This window comes from Falco peregrinus, chromosome 8, assembly GCF_023634155.1.
Source record: "Falco peregrinus isolate bFalPer1 chromosome 8, bFalPer1.pri, whole genome shotgun sequence".
NCBI lineage: Eukaryota > Metazoa > Chordata > Aves > Falconiformes > Falconidae > Falco > Falco peregrinus.
In genome coordinates, this window is record NC_073728.1 from 43725133 (window position 1) to 43746720 (window position 21588).

The following is a 21588-nucleotide window of genomic DNA, read 5'->3' on the forward strand; positions in this document are numbered from 1 at the left end:
ATCTACCTCCACAGGGATCTGTCAAGTGTTCACCTATCTCCTGGCCACAAGACAGACTCTTCTGAGTTTCATGCTGCAAAACTTTCCACTCAAATAGCAACAACCCCCGCCCCCCCCCCCCCCTCAGGTTCTCACCATTGTGGATGTGAGTGCTCTGGAGTTAGCAGGAACATGGTTGCAGAGATAAAGCAGTAGCTGCAATGCCTGCCTACAAGCATTCAGTTGGGCCAGGACTCAGCTTCAGCTGGACTAGACAGTATGGAAACCACAATAAAATGGACTAAAGCATCCAAAATTATTCTCAGAAAATAGGTCAGACCAGGCATGAAAACATCTGGGCTTGGCTTGAATCATGAACCACATGAGCAAGACACCCCACTGCTGCCTCCAGGCAGCCAAGCAAAGGAATGCAGAGAAGCATAAAGGTAGGCAGAGGAGTCTCCTACACCCAGATTTTCCTTCTGTATCTTCCTCCAGCAAATGTGCAACAGCCCGTTTATTCTGAAGCTCTTCCTAAGGCCCAGTCCTGTAGGATTTCTAAGGATGGTGTTTCTGGGGCATCAGGCAATGCTTATACAACCACAGCTGGTCAGCCAGCCAGCTCCAGACATGTACTCCCACCTCTGTGGCAAACAAGGGAAAAAGGGTTAAATCATTACAATCCTAGCCTATGTTAGCTTGCACGTCCAACTGGCCAAGACTATACACACTCCAAGTATCTCTTACTCTGTTACACCAACACACACCTGTTCCCTCTCAACCACCCACAAAGCCAAACCCTTGTTTCAATAAATTACACAAACTGTGACATGGAGAAGTTTATCCCAGTTCTGAGCAGCAAACACACAAGACTTTTGGTACCTGAGGAGCTGTAAAAGCTTGGCTCCTCTGTAACTTTGATGAATCAGTGCCAGCACTATTAACTTTTAGCCTTATAGTATTAAACAAGGCAAGTGAACCAAGAGTTCTTACAAGAACTGCTCACAGAGGTCAAAACACCCTGAAGGACAACTACACCACGCTGGAAGGGACAGATGACAGGGGGAGCAGGCCACTGACCAGCAACTGTTATTTCCTAGTCTTAACCATGCAAAAAAAGAAAAGAAAAATTGAGGAAATGAGCACAACTGCAGCAATCATTTAAAAATAAATTGCTCATACATTTTAGAAATGACATGACAGGAAGAACAGGTCAGGAAGAGACACAGGACACAGCATATCTATATAATTAATATAACATGGAAAACGGATAGACCATTATACATATAACCTATAGACAAGTTCCAGAAATTGCATTCGCGGTCACCATATATACTGCTAACAAGCATTTCAGCAGTTTTACTTCAGAGTGGATTTAGCCCAGTCCCTCTACTGGAAGCTGCTGCCACCACATGTGGCTCAAAGCTGTCCAGGAGGCTGAGACCTTTACACCCACGTTCCAGGATGGAGCACATTTGGTACACACAAGAAACTGAGCTTGCAGCTTAGTTTCCTCCAGAAGGAATCCAGCACATGCATGCCCAAACCACTCTGCGACTCGTAATAAGTGGAGCTCATCAGGGCAACGAGCTTCAAAAACCACACTGGTGCTCCAAGACAAAACTGATGGAGTTAAGAGCCATAAAGCCATCTGATCCTGAACGGACATTTCACTGACATCCCTTCACCCTGGCTCTGCACCCCCACCCCCACAGCCAGCTGCTGGAAGTAGGCAAGCAGGACTCTTTAGATGTATGTCTGGGGGGTGGGAGGAAAAAGGGAGCTAAGAATTAACTTTTAACTAAAAAAGGGGGGTGTGGGGTGTTGCACACCCAAACAAAACCCCACTGCTACCCAAGTATTAATGTTTAGTTTTACTTTAACACTTCTCAGCCTCTGCAGCTGTCTCCTCTTGCAGTTGGCACTGATCATTGCCAATCTGGGACTTATTTCCAGTGAAGACGGCATTGTTTTATTGGCTACTTAGGCAGCGCATGCACCACTAATGGAGGTTTTATCTCTCCATTTTCCTGTCAGCACAGAACCAGCCAGTCTGACTCTGGTAACATTAAGAATGCTTATTTTTCCCCTATTCACTATCTCCAAGCCAAAACAACATCTGGAACTTCAGCTAGCCATACAAAGAAGAGGGATAGATTAAAACTGGAAAAAGCTACACACCAGCTTCCAGAGCTTTATACATTTCTGCTTGTATCCAAACGTCCCACATGCACCTTTCAAAACAGCTCTACTGGGGATGGGGGGGGGGGGAAGGGGGGGGGGGGGGGGAAGAGTCCCTCATACAGACTCCCGAAGACAATATAAAGCACTTTCCACTTCAAAAGAACCTCAAAAAGGATTATCAGAAAAATAACAGGAACAAAACTGATATGAAAATCTAGAGTAAGAATTTACCATAGCTCTTAAACAAAACAAAGGTGACATACCAGTGACCTAGAAAAGGAAATTAAACAAAGAAATATTACTGGTGTGTGTTACTTGTTAAAGTAATGGAAAAAAGCCTGGCGCCATTACAGCATACATAAATGTCCCACTTTAACAGACAGCTGTCTCCGGTGTCATTTAAGTATGCTTTTTGCTTAGATCATGTTCAATGAATCATGAAAATCAATACAGAGAAAAAAAACCCACGTAAACCCATGCTGTAGACATGCACAGAAATCGAGCATGTACCAACTAGCACCAGCCTTTTCTGGAGAAAGCTGTGCCAAATAAACACAGACTAGTTTTTCCAACAACATTTATTTAACTCTTAGTAGTTAATTAACAGAAGCTATGACTACTGGTTATTTTCTAACCAGCTATCACATTGAAGAGAATTACAAACTTCAGGCTCACCACTACAGAAATACCCTCCCACCTGCCCACCTGCCTTCTCCCCCAGCAGACAACACACCTAACCTTGGCAAAGACCTGACGTCCAGCACAACTCGGAGCTCCCTGCCACGGGGGCGCATTCGGCATAACTGGGCGCTCCAGGAAAGAGGAGCTGGGCAACTGGCAGCAGTTTTCCAACCACCGCCCACCAGCAACGCCCACCGCCCCGGCTGGTGCTGCCTGCACCGCAGGCCAGCTGCAAAACCCATCCTTGGTCCTGGCCGCAGCGGGCCCCGAGCCAGCACTGCCTCCCGACCCTCCCCACGGTGCCGGCCCTTTCCAACAGCCACACCGCTGTGTGCTAAGCAATGAACGCTGTCAGAGAAGGAATTTTCATTTCTGTAACTCACAGCCCCCCCTGGCCAAATTATACAGTTTATAGTCCTGGGCCACAGGAAGCTGTCTTGCTGCTGAAGTGCTGCCAAATGCAGTATTTTTTTCAGCTGACAATCACATAAATGAATTTGAATGACCAAAGCAGAATAAAGTGTATGTTTTCAGGAGCAAACAAAACATATGTCACGGGTTTCTACATCTAGCAGCAGAGTTTTAACATAACACAGAGTGGAAACCAATTAAAATAGTTCCTGTTGAACATAATCCATCGTGTTGCAAGTGGAAAGAGAGTGCCAACCACTACATTGTACAACCCTTCTAACAAAGTCGCATAGCAATGACAGTTTCAAATAGACATCTCATGCCAACTTCAGCCAACTTTGGAGAAGCAACAACAGCATACACTCAAATGGTAATTTGCTACTAAATACATACAAAAAACCTCTATGCAACACTTCAGAAATTACTACTGTTTTAGCAGATTTTTGCTTTGCACCCGTTACCTACTCCTAAGGCATCTACAACTTATTAGCTATTTCCTTTCTGAAAAGGAGGATTAACTGAAAGCAACAGTAGTCAGAAGCACTGACATTGCAAGAGCTGCCCCGCACACCCAGTGCTGCGAACAGCAGGGCTCTCCCACCCCCCAGTGCCCCTGCCATGGCAGGTCTCCAATCCACACTGCAGGCAGCCCAGCACTCCAAATAGAGCTAAGCACCAGCAAGCAAACAAGCAGATTAGAGATAAATAAATTAATTCTTTATCAGTGCTTTTAATACATTATTTTTCTATGTCAGTTGGCTGAATAAACACAGAAATTACTAAAAACATCTCCAAAACTCCCAGGATTGTCAAGTAAGTTTGTATTATTCAGTCAATTTGAGCTAGTAAAAATATAAAAGTCATCCCTACCTATCTGTGCAACAGTCATTTGCCTTTTGTTTATTTAACATCCACCGTGAACAGGGATAAGACTACATTCATTTGTGCTAGAACTTCGGGCTTGAACCGTCTTACTGTTGTCTGCTGGAAGGGACTTCCTTCTTGTCCTGTTCACAATTTTCAGAAACTATGATCTAACATTCCTCACAGATTCCTCAGAGCAAAGACAACTGAGACTGGGGCTTGCAGAGTTTTAACTAACAAACCAGTGAACCTCTACTGCATGAAGTTTGTTGGTCAGGTTTGTTTTTCTGAAGAGCCATTTATACAATTAAACAAAATCTCCCTGCCTAGAATTTTCCTGAATTAGAAGAGCAAAGCAGCATTTTCTCAGTACCCAGTTCATGATGATGCATTAACTGAAATTTAGCTACCTACAAATGTTACATGGCATAAATCATCTAAGGAAAGCACTTAGATTTCTCCTCTTCATCTATTCCCTTATTAACACCATGATCAATTTCACTCACTCCAAGTCATTCAAAGTGATCATTTTCACTCTGCTTTCTGGAATCTCCACTATCCTTCACCTTCCAGTCCACACACTCCCCTTCTGGCCACCTTCTCTTCTGGCTACCTTCTGCACTAGCAGAACTTCAAGCATACTACATAGCAGATAGTTTTCAAACATCATCACCTTACTTACAAAAGTATTAGACTGAACTTGTGCTAAGTCAAAGAAAGAAGTTATGGGAGGCAATAATGAACAGTGCCTGAAATATTTTGTCCCTCAGCTGTATAGCTGACAGGAATCTGGAGCCTCAGGTCCATCTCATCCAGGGCACCTCAGCAGCAAAAGGCTAAGAAAAGAGGTGACCAACTGCTCCTTCCATCCTGCACACTTTTTTTTTTTTTTTTGAAGTAGCTATTATAACTGAATGCAGTGCATGATCTCAAACTTCTTTTTGCTAGCTGTGATCAACACCTCTTCTGTTCGCTTTTTGTCCTATCAGGTTCTGAAGGGTGTAGCCAGGGTGCTAGTTAGCTGTGATCTTTAGTGAGGACACTAAATATGTTCAGCAACATAGCATCCTGAGTTTTGATGAAGACAAGTGTTGCTGGACACAAATTAACACTGATCCACAGATATAAAAACAGTTCTGCAAGAAATGTAACTACTAACAACACATCTTTAAATAACAGCCCTTCTAAAAGATGACTTCTTACCTGCACCTGTTCAGAAGGCTGTGTATTTGTGGACCTGTGACTGTACATTACTTTCCAGTTCTCCTCAAGCAGTGATTAAGCTATACACCTCACTGCTGCACTCAACAGTCTATCTTCTTTCTTTAAAGTCCTGCAACTGTTATACACCTGTATGACCAGAGGTAGACAATCTCATATTAGCACCACGTGCAAGCCAGAGAGCATAAGACAGTTCTTGTCTACAAACCGCTGGGAACAAGAATTCTGAGCAACAGCTCTGCTCGATGGTCTGCATTTGACCATATCAATGCAGCCTTAGCTCACCTGTCACCAGCTAAGGAGGAAAGAGTAAGAGATGTTTAAACAGCTCCGTCATCACCCGTGCACAAGTCTGCACTGCCATCACACTATGACTCAAGCACCAGCAGCAACACCAGCTCAGTGCAGGCAGACTGAGCCACAGTACAAAGCCCAAAAACACCAAGGTTCCCACAAGCAGGGCTGCAAAGAAATCAAACGGCTTCCAAACAATTTTGTGGTAAACTTCCTAGGGGCAGAGTTGCTAAACTAGCAGTTCTGGGGAGGGTTGTATGAGCTGGGGATCTTTGCAGGTCTGCACTGCTCCCAAGGAGAAAACAATCCCTGGCCACCTGAAAATCCAGCCAGTCTACACAAGCTGCTTCAGGCAAGTAACCCTGCACAGAGTTACTCTAGCACTATACGGAGTATTTCCATCCTTCCTAGACTTGCTCCAGTTACGTCCACCACAGCTTTAGGGGCTGTGTTATGCCACACTGGTATTAGAGGAATTTTCCTATAGAAAGGTAAAGGTTTCTTTGGACCTTCCACACTGCTTTAACAATTCATCTTCATCCCCCTCACGCTCTCTTCTTCCTCATATTCAAAATCTTATTCTTAGAAATGTGTAAAATTACAGTGACGTTATTTCATAGCACATCATACCCCCAACCCTTCTCAGCTCACGCTGGGCAAGTCCACAGAATGAATATCCAACACCCCTGAATACAGACACGCTCACCCTTTTGCTGCAACCACCTTACTTGAACAGGGAACTCTGTACTCAGGGTGGGTGCACGTAACAGTTTCTTTGGATATTATTGGGGTGGGGAGGGGGCGGAGTACAAAAATGCAAAATAGTGGGAGCATACGATTCAATGAAAAGCTAAGCAAAATTTGAGGTTTAAGGGGGAAAAAAACAACAAACAAACAAAAAAACCCCTCCACCATTTAGTATTTTACCTGGTTTTCTGAAATTTTTAAAACAGCATTTTACATTTGCATAGGTAGAATATTCATTTCAGGTTATGGTATGTATTTAAATACTTGCAAGGCGATCAAGGCAATTTAAATTACCCAGTTGAGTCACACTTTAACCAATTTTACATCCGATTTTGCACTTTTTTGTTCTTTTCTAAAGCAAGGTTAATTATTGTGGGATACAAATAAACATATTGTTAAGACTAACTGAACACAAACTTCAAAGACCAAGACCATTCCCCAGGGAGAAAGGCAGCCTCGTTATAACAGGGGATGGAAGGGAAGATGATGACTTTTTGACTGCTGTTGAGAGCATGCTGTGCTGGCTTACAGTAATGAGGAGGGCCAGCCCCCAAAGTTACTTCTGCTAATCTTTTGCTTACCCCAATCAAGAAATCAGGCAGAAGAGATGCAAAAGGTGTGTGGAACAACAGACAGTGAGAAAGAAACAGAGCAAACATGCTGTGAGGGAAGCACAGAGCATGGGAAGGAAGGGGGCACAAGGGCAGTTCACATGAAAGAGCAGTAAAGTCACAGCTCTTTACATTGCATTTGGCTTATTTCACTCACCAAGGCTTAACCAAAGCAGCTCCATGCCACTACTTTTAATATCAAGGAAACTAGGTTCCTAGTTTTTATAGTTCACCAGGTTATCATTAATAGAAAGCCATACATTTATTTCGATTATTCACTCTTACAAGTAGAATATTTCGGAAGTCCACTTTTAACTGGAAAATAGGATTACAACAGCTTGACTGTGCTAATTATACAAGAAAGATTTTTCAAAACATTTTGCTATTAAAACCCATTTATTAGACAAAGGACACTGTACCTGCAGTAACTGAACTAAATTAACCAAAAACCAGCTAGTTGACCTTGTCTGGATGACCTGGGGGTGTGGGGCTGTAAGATCATTTTGCCTCTCAGTTCATAGATCAGATGGAAACATGCGGGTCTGCTTTCTGAAGTCCCAGCTGACTTCCCAGCTCCCAGCCTGCAGAGTGCAGGCAGAGGTGCTGTGCGCCCAGCCAGGCAGCAGGATCAGCACCGCCGTACCTGCCTGCACCCATCCCCTTCAGCCGCCAGCACCTGTCAGTCTGTGTACCATCTTCAAGTGGAAGATTTGAAGAACTTTTTAGAAACCTCTGAAATGTCTTAGACTGGGAGGGAGCATTTAGTCACCTTTATATCATCTTCATTACACAGCTGGGGCAAGCATTTAATAAACTTTATTTAGTATTTACTGTGTTCTTTTATGAAAAGGAACAGGCAAACAAAAATACAGATTAAATTAAACCCAAAACAGTTCAACCATTTAGGTTAATTTTAGCTTTTATACTTTAAACGCACAACAGCAAAGGTGAAGTCTATTCCTTCAGGACCTCAGCCTCAGTAGTGCTTCAGGGGCGGGTTAGCTGAGGGATTAAAGTCTCATTATTTCCTCAAATTCTTCCAGACGTCCAAGTTTTAGCTTTGTAGTTTCTAACTCAATTCAAAGTAAAATCAAACGCTAATTTTTTTTGCATGTTTTACAGGGAAAAATCTTTACTATGTTAATTTAAACATTTTAAATTACATGCAACAGAGAAGACACTTTTGCAGGTTCTTTGTTTTATAAGAAAAGTGGCCTTTCAAGATCAGAGAACCCACAGAATCTCCTATTATATTTAGATACTTAAATATTTCCTCAGTGTCTCAAGAAATGGATCAATACTATGGCAGAAAACCTGCTGTACTTTTTTCTTATTATGTGAGAAACTCATTTTAATACTAAGCTATAGCTCATGGTTAGCTATACAAGCCTAATTTCTTTCCTTTGGTGTTGGTTTGATTCTTGACACAGTAGCTACCGCAGCCTTCTTGAGCATAATTTTTAATATATTATCTTTTTGGATAAACTATACTTTTTCCTTCAGTTTTTAGAACAAAAGACAACTGTGTATCGGCTGTAATCCTAAGAACAATTTGGGTAAAACAAAAAATAAGCTGCATCAAGCTGTCAACCAACACATTTAACAGACTCTTTTCTCCATACAATTGTGATGTGTAAATTGAGAGTGTTAAATCAGACATTACTGGCTTGTCCAACATTCATTTTTTAATTACTGTGCCATTATGAACTGGATCTGGGACACTGTTCATCCTACTGGGACGTTTAGCAGTGCCAACGGAGTGCACAAAAACCACCCTGTGGCACTTCCCCATCTCTGTGCAGATCCACCTGGAGCACAACACAAAGGACAAGGAAACCTTCAACGTAAAGCTATGACAAACATTAACCTAAAAAATAAACTGTTACTTATGCACCTGTTACAGGAAGGCTATTAACACCAAAAGATGAGCTATAGAGAAACTGGTAGAACTGTTCGCAAAGCACCTTCAAGGGCTAAGGATAAGCAGGCACATTTTTGGTATGCTACATGTTCATGCACCAACTTTTACAACTGCAACATGCTCATTTTCAAAAGAATCCCCCACTTCACTTACAACCAAACACACCTGTGGGACTGAATCAAGATCAATCATGTCAAAAAAAGCCTTAACACATTTGGAAAAACATTTCAGAACTTTGAGGGGAAAAAAATACATTTCATATCCTTTCACACTACTGGCACACCAAACCCTCAGAGACTTCAATTTACAGCTAATTGTTCACTTCTGTTTGCGGTTTTGTTTTGGGGTGGTTTTTTCTTTTCCTTCATGTTCCCATTGGTCAGCATTTTAGAGAGTTCTTCTATGCACACTTAACCACCATGCAAGAACTTAGCAGATGCTCACCAAGCCCTACTCCTTTGATGGACCCTGAAGTTCACCCTGCAGAGGGTCACTGCCAGTGCAGTCCACGCAAGGGAGACTGTCAGGCCTTCAGCCTTCACACCATGCGGAGCCGTTTGCTCTCACCTCCCATCAACAAACAGTTGCTAAAAACCATGGTCCCCACCCTATGAGATGTTACGTGTGCTACTGTGATTGTCTTACCTGAACAGTTCTTAAGTCAAACATGCAATCCAACGCCATCACACTTCTGACTTGCCACCATGGTGCTGTGGTACTGTGGCATACCAGTTAGTGCATCAACTAGGACATGGTGACTGCACAGTAAACACCAAAACACACCACCTGACATTCCAGTAAAATGTTTTCAGCTCCTATTTTACCCATATTCATGAAACACCATGTGTACACACAGAGCTGAACAGCACCAATCAGCAGCTGATGAGCAGCAACTTATTTTGTTATGGATACTCAGCCCAATGCCTGGATTCTGCCATTAACCCCTCTCATGGCGACACAGAGGGGTCTCATAAAGCCTGCCTGAGTGTCCCTCTCTCACCTCTACCCCAACCAATTACTTGTATCTAAAAAGACCCAAACTATCTCAGTTTTCCAGAACTCGCCTGACAGAAGGGGAGATCTTCACCCCCAGCACATGGGTTCTTCACCCTATAAACCTTGCAAGCCTGGTGCCAGGGCTACCTCCAGTTTGCAGGCATTTGAATTCTAAGCTGAAGACCCTATGCAAAGCAGGTTGCAATGGCTCTTCAAGTTCCAAGCTGGTTCCAGTCTCACTTATACAGGCAGTTACCTACACCTAAATTCTGTGGTCCTCTTTGCCCAATATTCCCTCAGGTCTCCTCCAAAGCTTGTTGAAAGAGGCTCCTTTGCGCTCCCACATTCTCCACAAAATCCTCCAGTTTCCCCAGCTGCTGTGAAGTCCCACAATCCTACAAAGGCAGCCATCCTGTTACGGATCTTTCAGGAGCACAGAGAATACTCTTTAGAGCAAGGACCGTGTGCTACTCTCAACTAGGTAGCAAGGGGGGGGGGGGGGGGAGAAAAAAAAAAGCCTTCTCCACTCACCCCAAACTATCAGGTGCCAGCAATCCTGCCAGAAGACAGTCAAAAGCTATGAGCTAGGCTCCTTCCCTCCCCAGAAAAGGGGGGTTTATCAATCTGTGTTGCTTTCAGTCATCACACCCATGTGTGAAGAAGCACGTTTGCTTCTCTTTCCAGATTTTCCATCACAGCCAGGAAAAACTTTGTATCTTCCTCTTGGAAGCGGGAATCTGCTGGTAACTTCAACCAGGTGTCAAAAGAACCATCAAGTACCATGAGAGAAATGCTGCAGTCTTTCAAAAGCTGCAAGTTAAAGGCTTCCCTACATCAGAAAATACCCAGAAATGTTTCTCACTATTCCTTGCAGGAACAGTGCAGTGCTCACAGGAAACTCCCTTAGCTCATACAAGCACCAATGCTGCAGAGCAACAATGACAAGAGGACTCTGTGCAGAGGGACAGTAGCCTCTGAATTGCATCTACTTCACTTCTGAATAGCCTCAAAATATAAACAAGCTCTCAAAATCCCTTTCTTTTGTCTTCATCTGCCACTGTGTTGATGTGCTGTGGCTCTATTAACCCAGCCTTGCAGAACAACTTCAAGTTAATTCACCTTTTCCATTTGCTTTAATCCACTCCCCAGAGCTCCATATCCAGTAGATATTTATTTTAAAGCTAAGCCAAAACCATTCAAATGCTAACATTTCAGGGCCTTCAGTACTCTTGTTTGCATGCAGTAGGGCCTCTTTTAGAATAAAGAGCATCCACTTTGGGAACTAAACCAACATAATTATAATTGGTCTACACGTCAAAGCTTTACAAATCCCCAGACTGGGAATAAAGCAAGTTTTACTCCTAGCAAACCCTTTGTTAAGGAAGGCATAAAACTGCAATGCAAACTCAGAAACACTGATTTCTCACCAGAGACTCCAGTAACTGCATAAGAAAACCGGGAGCTTCTAAAAGCAAGTTTGCTCTTCTGGCTCATAACTGCATGTCATTGTGGCCTTCTTAATGAAGAAACAAGACAAAGTTCCCTCAAAATCCTGGACGCTGCTGTACAGGAGAGTCCAATAAATGTTTTATTTGAATATCTAACCAACATCCAGGAACAAATCCCAACTAAAAAGATTAAGTCAGAGACTTTTCCACTCATTAAAAAAAACGCCACCTGCACAAGGTATGGAAATACCTTATTTTTTTTAAATGGTATTTTAATGGCGCTTAGGGGTTTATTTCCATAATTTAGGAACAGTCATATTGATGCACTCATTCTTCAAAATATTATTTGTGTGGTAAGGAACGTGTACGGAGGGAAGGGTCCAAATAACTTCAGATTTTAGAACAGGTTTTGCAGAACAATTATGCACAAGTTTGCTTCATAGGTATGGACATGAGTCTTACAAATGTGTAAAATGCATACACAAAGACAGAAAAAAACCACGCTATTGTTTAGGCAAGTTGGAACATGTTACTCATTTAGATTATTCTCGACTCAAGGTTGATGCAAACATGCCGGGTCCACAAACACACACACAAGTGTCTTTCTGGCACATTTGTAGAGGCGTAATTGAGTATCAACTAATGTGAGGTTAAGAGAGATAGTAAAAGCAGAGGCAAGGAATTGGTCAAGAATTTTCAAGAAGCACACAGTGCTGACAACAAAAGCCAAGGGGCAGGATCCAGGAGAACAGACATGGAGGAAAGACCAAGTTACGACATATTCAAAAAATAGGAAGCTGCCAGCCCCACTCCAAGCTGTGCCTTTCTTTACTGGTGCTGCACATGCAGGAATTTGCAGGTAGGGGTAACATCTCATGTTTCTTTGCAATCTTTTAGGTGGAGGTTTTTCTTCTATCCCTGTGACTTGAAATAACTTGCATGTTTCTTTCTGGACAGAGAAAGGTTCAAATTATGCAAAGCTACTGGCGGACAGCCAATACTCAAATGATTTAACCTTCATCACAACCACAAAAGTAAAGACGTATGTCTGCTCTTACACCGACTTGTGTTTGGTTAGCTAGTCTTAACAGAAAGGGCTTCTAAACTGCAGCAAAAGCATTCTGCTTGGGAAAGAGGAATAACTGCATCAACGTAAGGCCCTACACAAACTCTTTCACTGAGGACAGCTCCTGAATCAAGATAAGCAGAGATGGTCCCACACCACATTTACACCTAGTTACCCTCAAGATGAAAAGCAGGCAGAGTGAAAACTGACATGCAAGCATATTTTTATCATCATCATCATTTCATTTAGACTCAGGATGCACACAGGTTTTAGAATTTGTTCGAAAACTACAGGTCAAGTGGAATAAAAATTACTTAGATCAATGCCCAGTAAGTAAAAATTAATGTCCAAAAAAGAATTTCAGCCTAAGCTTTCCAAATATTTACTTTATTTTTCTAGTGTAATCACAATCACCAAAAGCACCCCCTCAATTTTTTTTATTCACTAGCATCAGCACTTTTTCATGAGCTAGGAGTCCATCTAAAACACTTTCTATTATCGCTTAACCTGAGCCAGTATTTAAAAGCCAAAGTGAAAATAGTTTTTAAAATGCACAGCTTATTTTAATTCCATTCCTAAGTGGATATAAATTAGCCGGTTTAATACTCAGAGTAGTGCACTACAGGTGGTATATCTTTTTATTCTGACAACAGAATATAAGTCGTCACACACATTATATTACTACAGGATTGACTGCCACATAAAATCCACTGCCAAATCATCCTATAGCCTGGGATTTATCCAGCCCATACAAGTCAAAAATCGATGTTTTAGCAGGCTGCTACACAGAACTGCAGCTTCAACAGGCAGTTACACTTGAGCACCAGTAAAGAGTGTTATTTAACTGATAAAAACCAAAAAAATATTACTCCTTATGAAGTCAAGAAGAGTTTCAACATCCAACATGGACCTGATTTTTTATCAACAATAAACAGCCTGCAAGGTACCATCTATCTTTTCTCCAGCGTAACAAGATACAATTAATTTATTCTCTTAAACCAAACCATTATCTTTTCATTTTATTTTCTCTTTTAAGATGCAGCTTTAAAATGACTTAATTGTTGCAGTCCACCCACACAAACACAGGAGACAACTTTATTGCAGCGGAGAGCCCTAAATAGCACCGTCTGTTTTAGGCTGACTAATACAAACATGCATTTTGTTTAATTTTTCATTTGTTCCTAGGGAGATTTAGATCTCTTCTACCTGCAATTCAATACCAACTGACATCGTAGGAAATTATCCACCCCTAAAGGGATGAGTAATGCAGGCAGATCTGCCATCATGCGCAGTGTCTCACAGAGGATGGGCTGGCTTCCATGCTAGTCACAATCCTTACAAGAAGGAAGGGCAGGCAGGCATTAAGAGCTCTGGCCCAAAAGCCATGGCATGCAGAACTTCCAAAATATGTGTGTGCAAGCACACCCCATTTTAATACCCTGGGCCAAGAACAAGCAAGTGGCAAAGACACCTGCAGGAACTCTTCCAGGGGAGTGGATCACACCAGCTCTGCTCTGGGACTGACAAACTGGGCCATGCAGCCTTGGTCACAGCTGGCAAACTCAACACACCCACACGGCACATAAGTAAGGCAATGGTTTTCACAAACACATAAAGTTAGCACACACAGTCCTCCACATCTGCCCAGCCACTCATACCCTTAGAGATCCCTCCTTAGCACCAGCACAAAAAACCCAAAATAACCAGGAATTAATCCAAGTTGGGACTAATCTGGCAAAGACAAAGTTTTAACCAAATTAATGCCTTATCCAGTTCACCACATGGCCATAGAGATGCCAGAACAGGAGAAAAAACAACCCATGGAGAGGGACAAGCATGACTACTTACTTCCCTGGCATTAGTAGCCAGCGAAAAGGCTTGCACAACCACAGCACCAACTGCCTAGAACTGCCCAGCCAGGAACCCCAGGCCATTCAGAGGAAAGTTGGAGGGGCCTGCTGAGGCACACCGACTCATGAAAGCAGAGATCAGCAACTTGCAGGACTTCAAAAGGAAGCCGCTTCTAGCCTCCAAGCTATCCACCCAGCCAAAGGCAGCTGTCGAGAAGCTGCCAACCTGCTCCTACTGTTGCAGGATACTTGCCAGACAAACAGCAGACCTGCAATTAGAAGAGGTGTTTGTTGGCCTCTCTTCTGCAGCTTATTAGCAGAGAAGTAAGGGTTATAGTCAGAACAAGAAATGCCTGACCTCCAGTGAGCACAGCTAGTTACAACTGCTCTGCAAGACGAGGAAGAGGTCCTTCCATTCAACAGAGGATGGTCGTGGCTTCAGCATGCCCAGGAGGAGTGTTCCAGGTACTTAGGACAGAAGGTTAAGAACTGCAGCATCATCTCCTCTTCTATAAAAAGGCCTAGATAATAGCCACTGGTGTTCCCCTCCACCATCTCCTACCTCCATCTTTTGTTTATTCCAGACAGGGCAAATGAAGGGTCCAACATCTGCCTTGCACTGTCACCAAACTGGAGGTCTTCTGTTTTAATAAGCTTTTCCTAATGAAGCCACAGCCCTCCTTTTCCTAAACCAGACTTGAATTAATTTATAACAAGCTACAGACACTTACATATGCATCTTTTCAGAAGCACTGCAGGTAGCGAACAGTAACATGATTTGAAACCTCCAGGAGCATTTCAAAAAGGGGAGATGCACTGACAAAAATTACTTCTGGCCACAGGCAACCATTTTTCAGGTCAACAGGAGAACGAACAACAAAATGTACACCTAACTCAACAATAATCTGCTGACTCCAGAAGAGGCTAGTAGCAGATACTTAGAAAGAAGTGTAAGGACACAGCATGCAAAGGTCATTCTTCCACGCTACTCTGCCTGCCCCAACCCTATCCTTTCCCATCAAAGGTAAATTCCCAAACCCCAAACTGCACCTGGATCACTGCATTTAATGGTCCTTCCACAGGCCTACAAACATATGCAACTTCCTTCTTAAAAAAAAAATAAAGTCTCTTGAATGTCCCACTGCAGTCATTCTATAACTTAAGACACACACAAAACCTACAATTTTGAAACTGCTGACTATTGACTACACATGGCATTCCTTATTTCTTACATAAGAAATAATGCAAAATCATCACTTCCCATTTACTCTCACTGCAGTTATTACTTTAAGACCTCTATAATATTTCCTAACAAACATTTCTTTCCTCAGCAAAAAAGTCAGTTTATCTAGACACACTGCATCTACACCATCTCACAAAGCTTTGCAGAACAAGACTGATCCAACCCCACGTAAAACTAAAACAACAGGTCCTGAGCATAAAGAAACTGCAGATCTGAAGGACAAGGAGTTACCCTAATTGCTTAGAGACTTGTGCTGCCTTCGTACTTAAACAGAATAGAGCATGATCACTTGAGGGACATTGATCTCGGGGGCTTTGGAGGTGTTTAAGAGCTGGTGGCACGCTAATTTCCGAGCATAAAGTATGCAAAACATGTTCTAACCAGAACTGGGCAGAATCCTGTGTCCAACAGGCCCTGGGATCCAACACACTGCCCAGCCTGCCAGGCACAGCCACCAGGCCACAAAGCAACGCTCGTGGCCAGTACTGGTTCAGCAAACAAGGTGGAGTTCCAGCAGCCAGGATGAATTCAGCATGAAATGAAAGAGCAGATCAAAAGAACCCTTTTTAAAGATGGGACCGCATAATAACTGGCAAAGACTGTGATCCAGCCAGCACCTGATGTTGACTATTCACCTGCAGATGAATCATAAGGTCAGTTCTGGCCTTCCAGGAGAAAGTCAGCATCCAAACTGCTAGCAAAGAACATCACCAAATTACTAAAATATATTACCTCTTTCTTTCACATAAATAAGCACTAACGTACTTACTTCATTAGGAATATCAGCACACTCTTGATGTTTCTTCCAAAAAAATTATTAGGATCCCACAGAATTAATGTCAAAGGCTAGATTCAATGCTATGTTATAATCATAGTTAGTTCACCACAGATCTTGTTATGAGAGTAAAACTTTGAGAGCATGTACTGAATACCAGCAAGACTTACAACTGCAGATCACTTTGGAATAGAACCTGTGAACACTGAGTTGTATACACGTAAGGGCAAAAGACCGTATTTTTAAGGAACATACTACCCATCAGATGAAACTGGGTCATGTGCATACTCATGGTCCAGTATAACAAAGACACTATTTCATCACAGCTACTTATTGCTATTTGACTATGCAGCTATGCTTTTGAAAGCATTAGTCTAAAACTGTGTTTTGGCTGCAAACACAGTGAAGAAAAAAGGAATTTCTTGAAAGCATTTCCATAGAATTCCATACACATTTCATACTCAATAGCATTTTTTAAATTAACGATCCCGTAACACTTTGTAAACTTACATGAATTCAGCTTTCCAACACTGCTTAGAAATACCATCATTCCTTATTTTACAGATATGTAAAAGATGTGACTTTCATTGTTAATGGGTAGTCACTGAACTTGTCTACAGCAGGATTTAAAAGGTGCTTTTTTAGACAGTGATGGTTACCTTTTAACTTACATGCTCTAAAACTGCGTCAGTCTTGACCACCCTCAAGACTCAAAACAAATAAGCTATCTCCTAATACATGAGCATACCCTCATCAAGGCCTGCAATCCACCCCAATGGATCTCCATGAATTCTCAAACACAGAGAGGCTGGAAGCCAGCAATTATCAGTTGGAAAACTACTGCATTCAACACCACCACAGTAATCTGTAGCTCTATATAGCTGCACAGGTGAGCAGACTAAGATTTTAACCTATTTATACACAGGAGATAAAAGATACAAGAACTGATAATGAGATGCCCATTTCAGAGTTCAAATACCTAAGAATGCAAGTGAATTCAAGCAACTTTGGCTTTGGTGGGGGTTTTTGTTGGGGTTTTTTGGTGTGGTTTTTTTTTGGTCAGGAATGAGGGGGCTAAAAGGTTGCCTAATCATTTTACAACGGCTGTCCCTAGATCCTATTTTAGCATCAGGCTTTCATTAAGTTTAAGCATGACTTCAGAGTACCAGCTGGTCAAAAAAACTGAAAGAAAAAAAACAACAAAAAACCAAACAACCCACCCACAACACCCCACTGGTGTTCGTTCCCCCGCCTATGTTCTCTTCCTACCTCAAGAGCTTTTTCGCTGCTGAAGCCCACTGTGTTCTCCTTTCCCAAGAAGCATGCAGCTTGTGAAAGAGCAATGCTAGGACAGAGGCGGGGGGGGGGGGGGGGCAGCGAGATTCCTCTAAATGATTTTTATCCCTCTCCCAGACTCATTTGCATCCCTCCCAAATGAGCTATTGGATGCCTCTGCTGTTGCTGTGTCTCGCAGTTTTGGCAAGACGATGCAAGCCTCAAATCCTTCCCTCCTGGCCGCAGACTGCAGACAGGCAAAGGATCCCATGTCGAGTTACACTGCCACATGCCCTTCCATCTCCCCCAGCCCTGGCCACCAATCCCTTTGTGTTCCCTTACAACTGCAATGGAACTTACTGACCGCTGTCAGGCTGCGGACACGTACAACGCAGCCTGTGAAAAGGAACACAGGAAAAGAAATCTTTTCCATAGGCTTGGGATGACAAATTTCATTTGGAGAGCTAGCCTCAAAAATAGATAAGTTCTACAGGAAATGGCTATTTTTAGCCCTCCCCTTTCACCTCAGCTCCTCAACACATTCACATTCTCCTGCGGAAGAATCTTTCTAAATAGTGTTAGAGGTGAGCTTTAGCAGGTCACCTCAGCAGAAAAAAATGCAACCAACTTAATATACTTATGATTGCTTACACTTCTGTATTGACATATATCAAATATCCAACTAGTAAGGCATAAAAAAAAAAAAATCTCACATCCCAAAGTTAGTTAAATTGTAAGCTCCCAGAACATAATATGGCCAAAGTTACTTCATGAGTTAAGTCCACAGATGATAAGGCTGAACCCTTCACGTCTTCACAGATACTTTTGGAACTAAGGCAGCCATCGTATTTTCTACAAAGAGTATAAATATTTAAGTAAGAACCTCAACAGCTACACAACCAAAATACTTCCAGTTTCCTAAGGTACATATAAAAATAAGTCATCAGAAAATGAGTTAGCAACTCATTTTACTTACTGTGCAAAGGAATTTATACAGAGACTGTTGCCCAGGAGTCTGGAAACATCATCAGCGCCAGGTCAGTAGGATTTCCCTTTCTCAGCTTGCAACTTTGAAATACATTATAAGACTTAAAACTAAAAATATGTAACAGTTTTCTTCCCTCAGGCTCTTTCATTTAAATAACAGCCTGCCCTTCTATAGTTTTGGCCTAACGATGATTTAGGCCTGTAAAAGCTGATTATTTACAAACTGAAATGGTTGAGGGGTAATCCAAGTCACAGCAACAAGCCTTAGTCCTGAAATGGAGACATAAGCAGACCAAATGACACACACCTGTCATTACAGTTTGAGAAGACAAATAAGCAAAGATTTGCAAGCAGTAACTACTCCCAAGTCCTGTGCCATCAGGCAAGGAGCAGCACCCCTGCAACTAAGCAAAGGAATGCAGATCTTATCCCAGCAAACAAAATACCGAGATGGAAGGCAAACCTCTCAAAACATTGCACGCACTTAACACCTCCGAGGGAGAGCACAGTGCATACAGGAACTTTTTGTTCCCCTAGAACAGAACTGCAACACCTCCTCCAAAAAGAGAAATTATGGTCATCAAAGGAACCAGACGCGCACTTGAGAGCTTTCCACATCCAGGATTCCAGGTTTCACTGATTTCAATTGCAAGGCAACCCAGTACTCTTCAAACAGTATTTGACCTTCAAGGACAGAACCTGGGGAGTATTTACAAAGTAGCTGCTGCATTCCAGGTCACTACTGTTTCTCTGAAGATGAAGTGTAAGGATCACAGCAAAGATCCTATTACAGGAAACAAAAGAAAACTGAAGATTTAAAAATAGACCTGTCACTGCCCACGGCAAAGTGCTACAACCATAGGAGTGTTCTTAAACGAAAGGCTGGGATCCTTGACAGATGAGCTTCAATGCTTATCATAAAACCATGAGATCTGAGGAAAGAGCCTGTTTTCTTCTGAATGCTCAATGCATCATTTCTGAAAAGTGTTTTTACACAAAAGTGCCAGGTCTGCAGCTCAGTACAGAAACTGAAAGTTTCCACATCAGGATGCCACCAGTAACACAGCTTCAATGAATTAGTCCCTCCAGCACACCTACATAAACCTCTACTCTTTCAAAACCTGCTGAGGACAAGTGTGTCTCTCAATTTCGTGAGAATAAAGTGGTTTAGCCCCAGTTTGCTGTAAAAGTGCTGCCAGAAATTAGTTATTTTAACACATTTTCATAGACAAACACAGTTGGAAAGACTGCCCAGGCAGCTTCTCCAACTATATTCATGTCCCAGATTTCACAGACCAGCATGTGGTTTTAAAAGCCTTGAGGTTAATACACAGATCTGAGCAGGCTGAAAGGATGACTGCCTGCTTCTAGAGACCCGTCCTCCATCACCAGCAAAAGTCTTGACAGGAGTTTAGGCAACAGTCCCACCATCCCCTTTGTTTCCTCCTAAAATTCAAAGCTGCATGGCTATAAATAAGTCAGCCGACTGGAACCCCTGCTGCCTCACTGTGCAAGGTAGAAGTGCCTTTAACAGACTAATATGCACAAGAGACCTGCAACCTTCTCCTTCCTATCAGACCAGGGACCTTCAGCACGTTGACATTAACGACGCCGGCACGGCCACGCTTACAGGGCTCGTTCCGATGTAGCACAACTCTGCACCTCCGATTTGGGTAAGTTCACGTAGGTTTGGAAAAGGAAAGGAAACGGGCCCCAGACCGCTGCCCCGCTCCGCAGGCACGGCAGCCCGGTTTACCGGAGCCCAGAGCAACACCGCTAACCACTACAGGCGTGTTCTGCCACAGCCACAGAGACCAAAATCCTTTGTGTCTCTCCCTGCAGTCCAGGCACAACTCCGTGCGGGTGATGCGGCGAGACCCGCTGCTGAGGAACGCCGCGCCCCCCGCCTTCCCTTCCGCGGGACAGCCGCTCGCTCCCGAAGCCCCCCGGGCAGGGTGCGAGCCCCCCAGCAGCCCGCAGGAACAGTCCCGCCTGCGTCCCGCGGCGCTCCGCGGCCAGGGGCGGCCGGCCGGGCCTGCAGCGGGAAGGGGGGTGGCGACCGAGGCCCCCCAGCGTCCGCCCGGAGCGCCCGTGACGGCCCCCAGCTCCACCGGCCGGCCCCCAGCCCCGCGGCCCCCCCTCGGCCGGTCAGCGGCGCGGCTGAGGCGGCTCCGCCCGCAGCCCCCCCGGCCCGGCCCCGCTCACCTCCTCATCGCGGCGGCGGCGGTCGCGCTAGGGCCGCCGCGGCGGGCTAGCCATGGGCGGCGGGGGCCTAGGCCCGGCGCTCGCCCTGCCCGCGGCCCGCCCGCATGCCCGCGGCAGCGCCGAGCGGCGGCGGAGCGCTGACAAAGGGGACGGCGCGGCGGGGGCGGCGGCGGCAGCGGCGGCGGCGGCAGCGCCCCGCCCCGCCAATGGCCGCCGGCAGCCGTCACTCCCGGCCCGCCGCGTCACTTCCGCCCGCGGGCCGGCCCCGGCGTGAGGGAGCGTGAGGGGGCTCAGGGGGCGCATGGCCGCTTCCTTCCGTTACCGTGCGGGTGAGGCAGTGAGCAGCGAGGACCCAAACAGCCACTGGCCTGCGGGGCAGCGTGGCCCGCAACAGCGAGGGCCGGCAGGAGCGCCGCTGTCTGGCCCAGGGGCAGGGTGGCCACCGGGCCGCGGCCCCGGCAGCCGGGAGTGCGCCGTCGGGAGCAGAGGGCCGGCGGCTCCCCGACCCCGGCAACGGGAGCGCGCCCCGCCGGGCCTGAGGCGCGGCAGCTGCGCCGTGCGGCTGCCCTGGGCGAGGGCGTCTCCGGCTGCCCCAGGCCCAGCAGGCCCGCGGCGTCCGGGGGCCGCAGGGGGAGCCTGCACAGGCAAACGGCCGCCGCTTCCTTGCCTCCCCTCATGCTCCAACGCTGTCACCCCGTCATAGAGCCTTCTAGGTTGGAAAAGACCTTTAGATCGTGGAGTCCAACCATTAACCCAGCACTGCCAAGCCCACCCGTAAACATGTCCCTCAGCGCTGCATCTTTTAAATACCCCCAGGGACGTTGACCCCA

At 44.6% G+C, this 21588-nt stretch overlaps 1 protein-coding gene across 2 annotated transcripts in view; it reads right to left on the reverse strand.

The window, feature by feature from the left end:
- The window catches only part of ACVR1 (activin A receptor type 1), a 67973-nt gene extending 47002 nt beyond the window's left edge, over positions 1 to 20971 (reverse strand). Inside the window, exon 1 of one of the 2 annotated variants that reach the window (XM_055812131.1) lies at positions 20759 to 20971. In XM_055812131.1, coding sequence (XP_055668106.1) covers positions 20759 to 20766 — 8 coding nt within the window. In that variant the 5' untranslated portion in view covers positions 20767 to 20971. The remainder of the gene's footprint in view (positions 1 to 20758) is intronic. The other variant, XM_055812130.1, reaches the window with a different exon arrangement.
- Between the last annotated feature and the right edge of the window lie 617 nt (positions 20972 to 21588).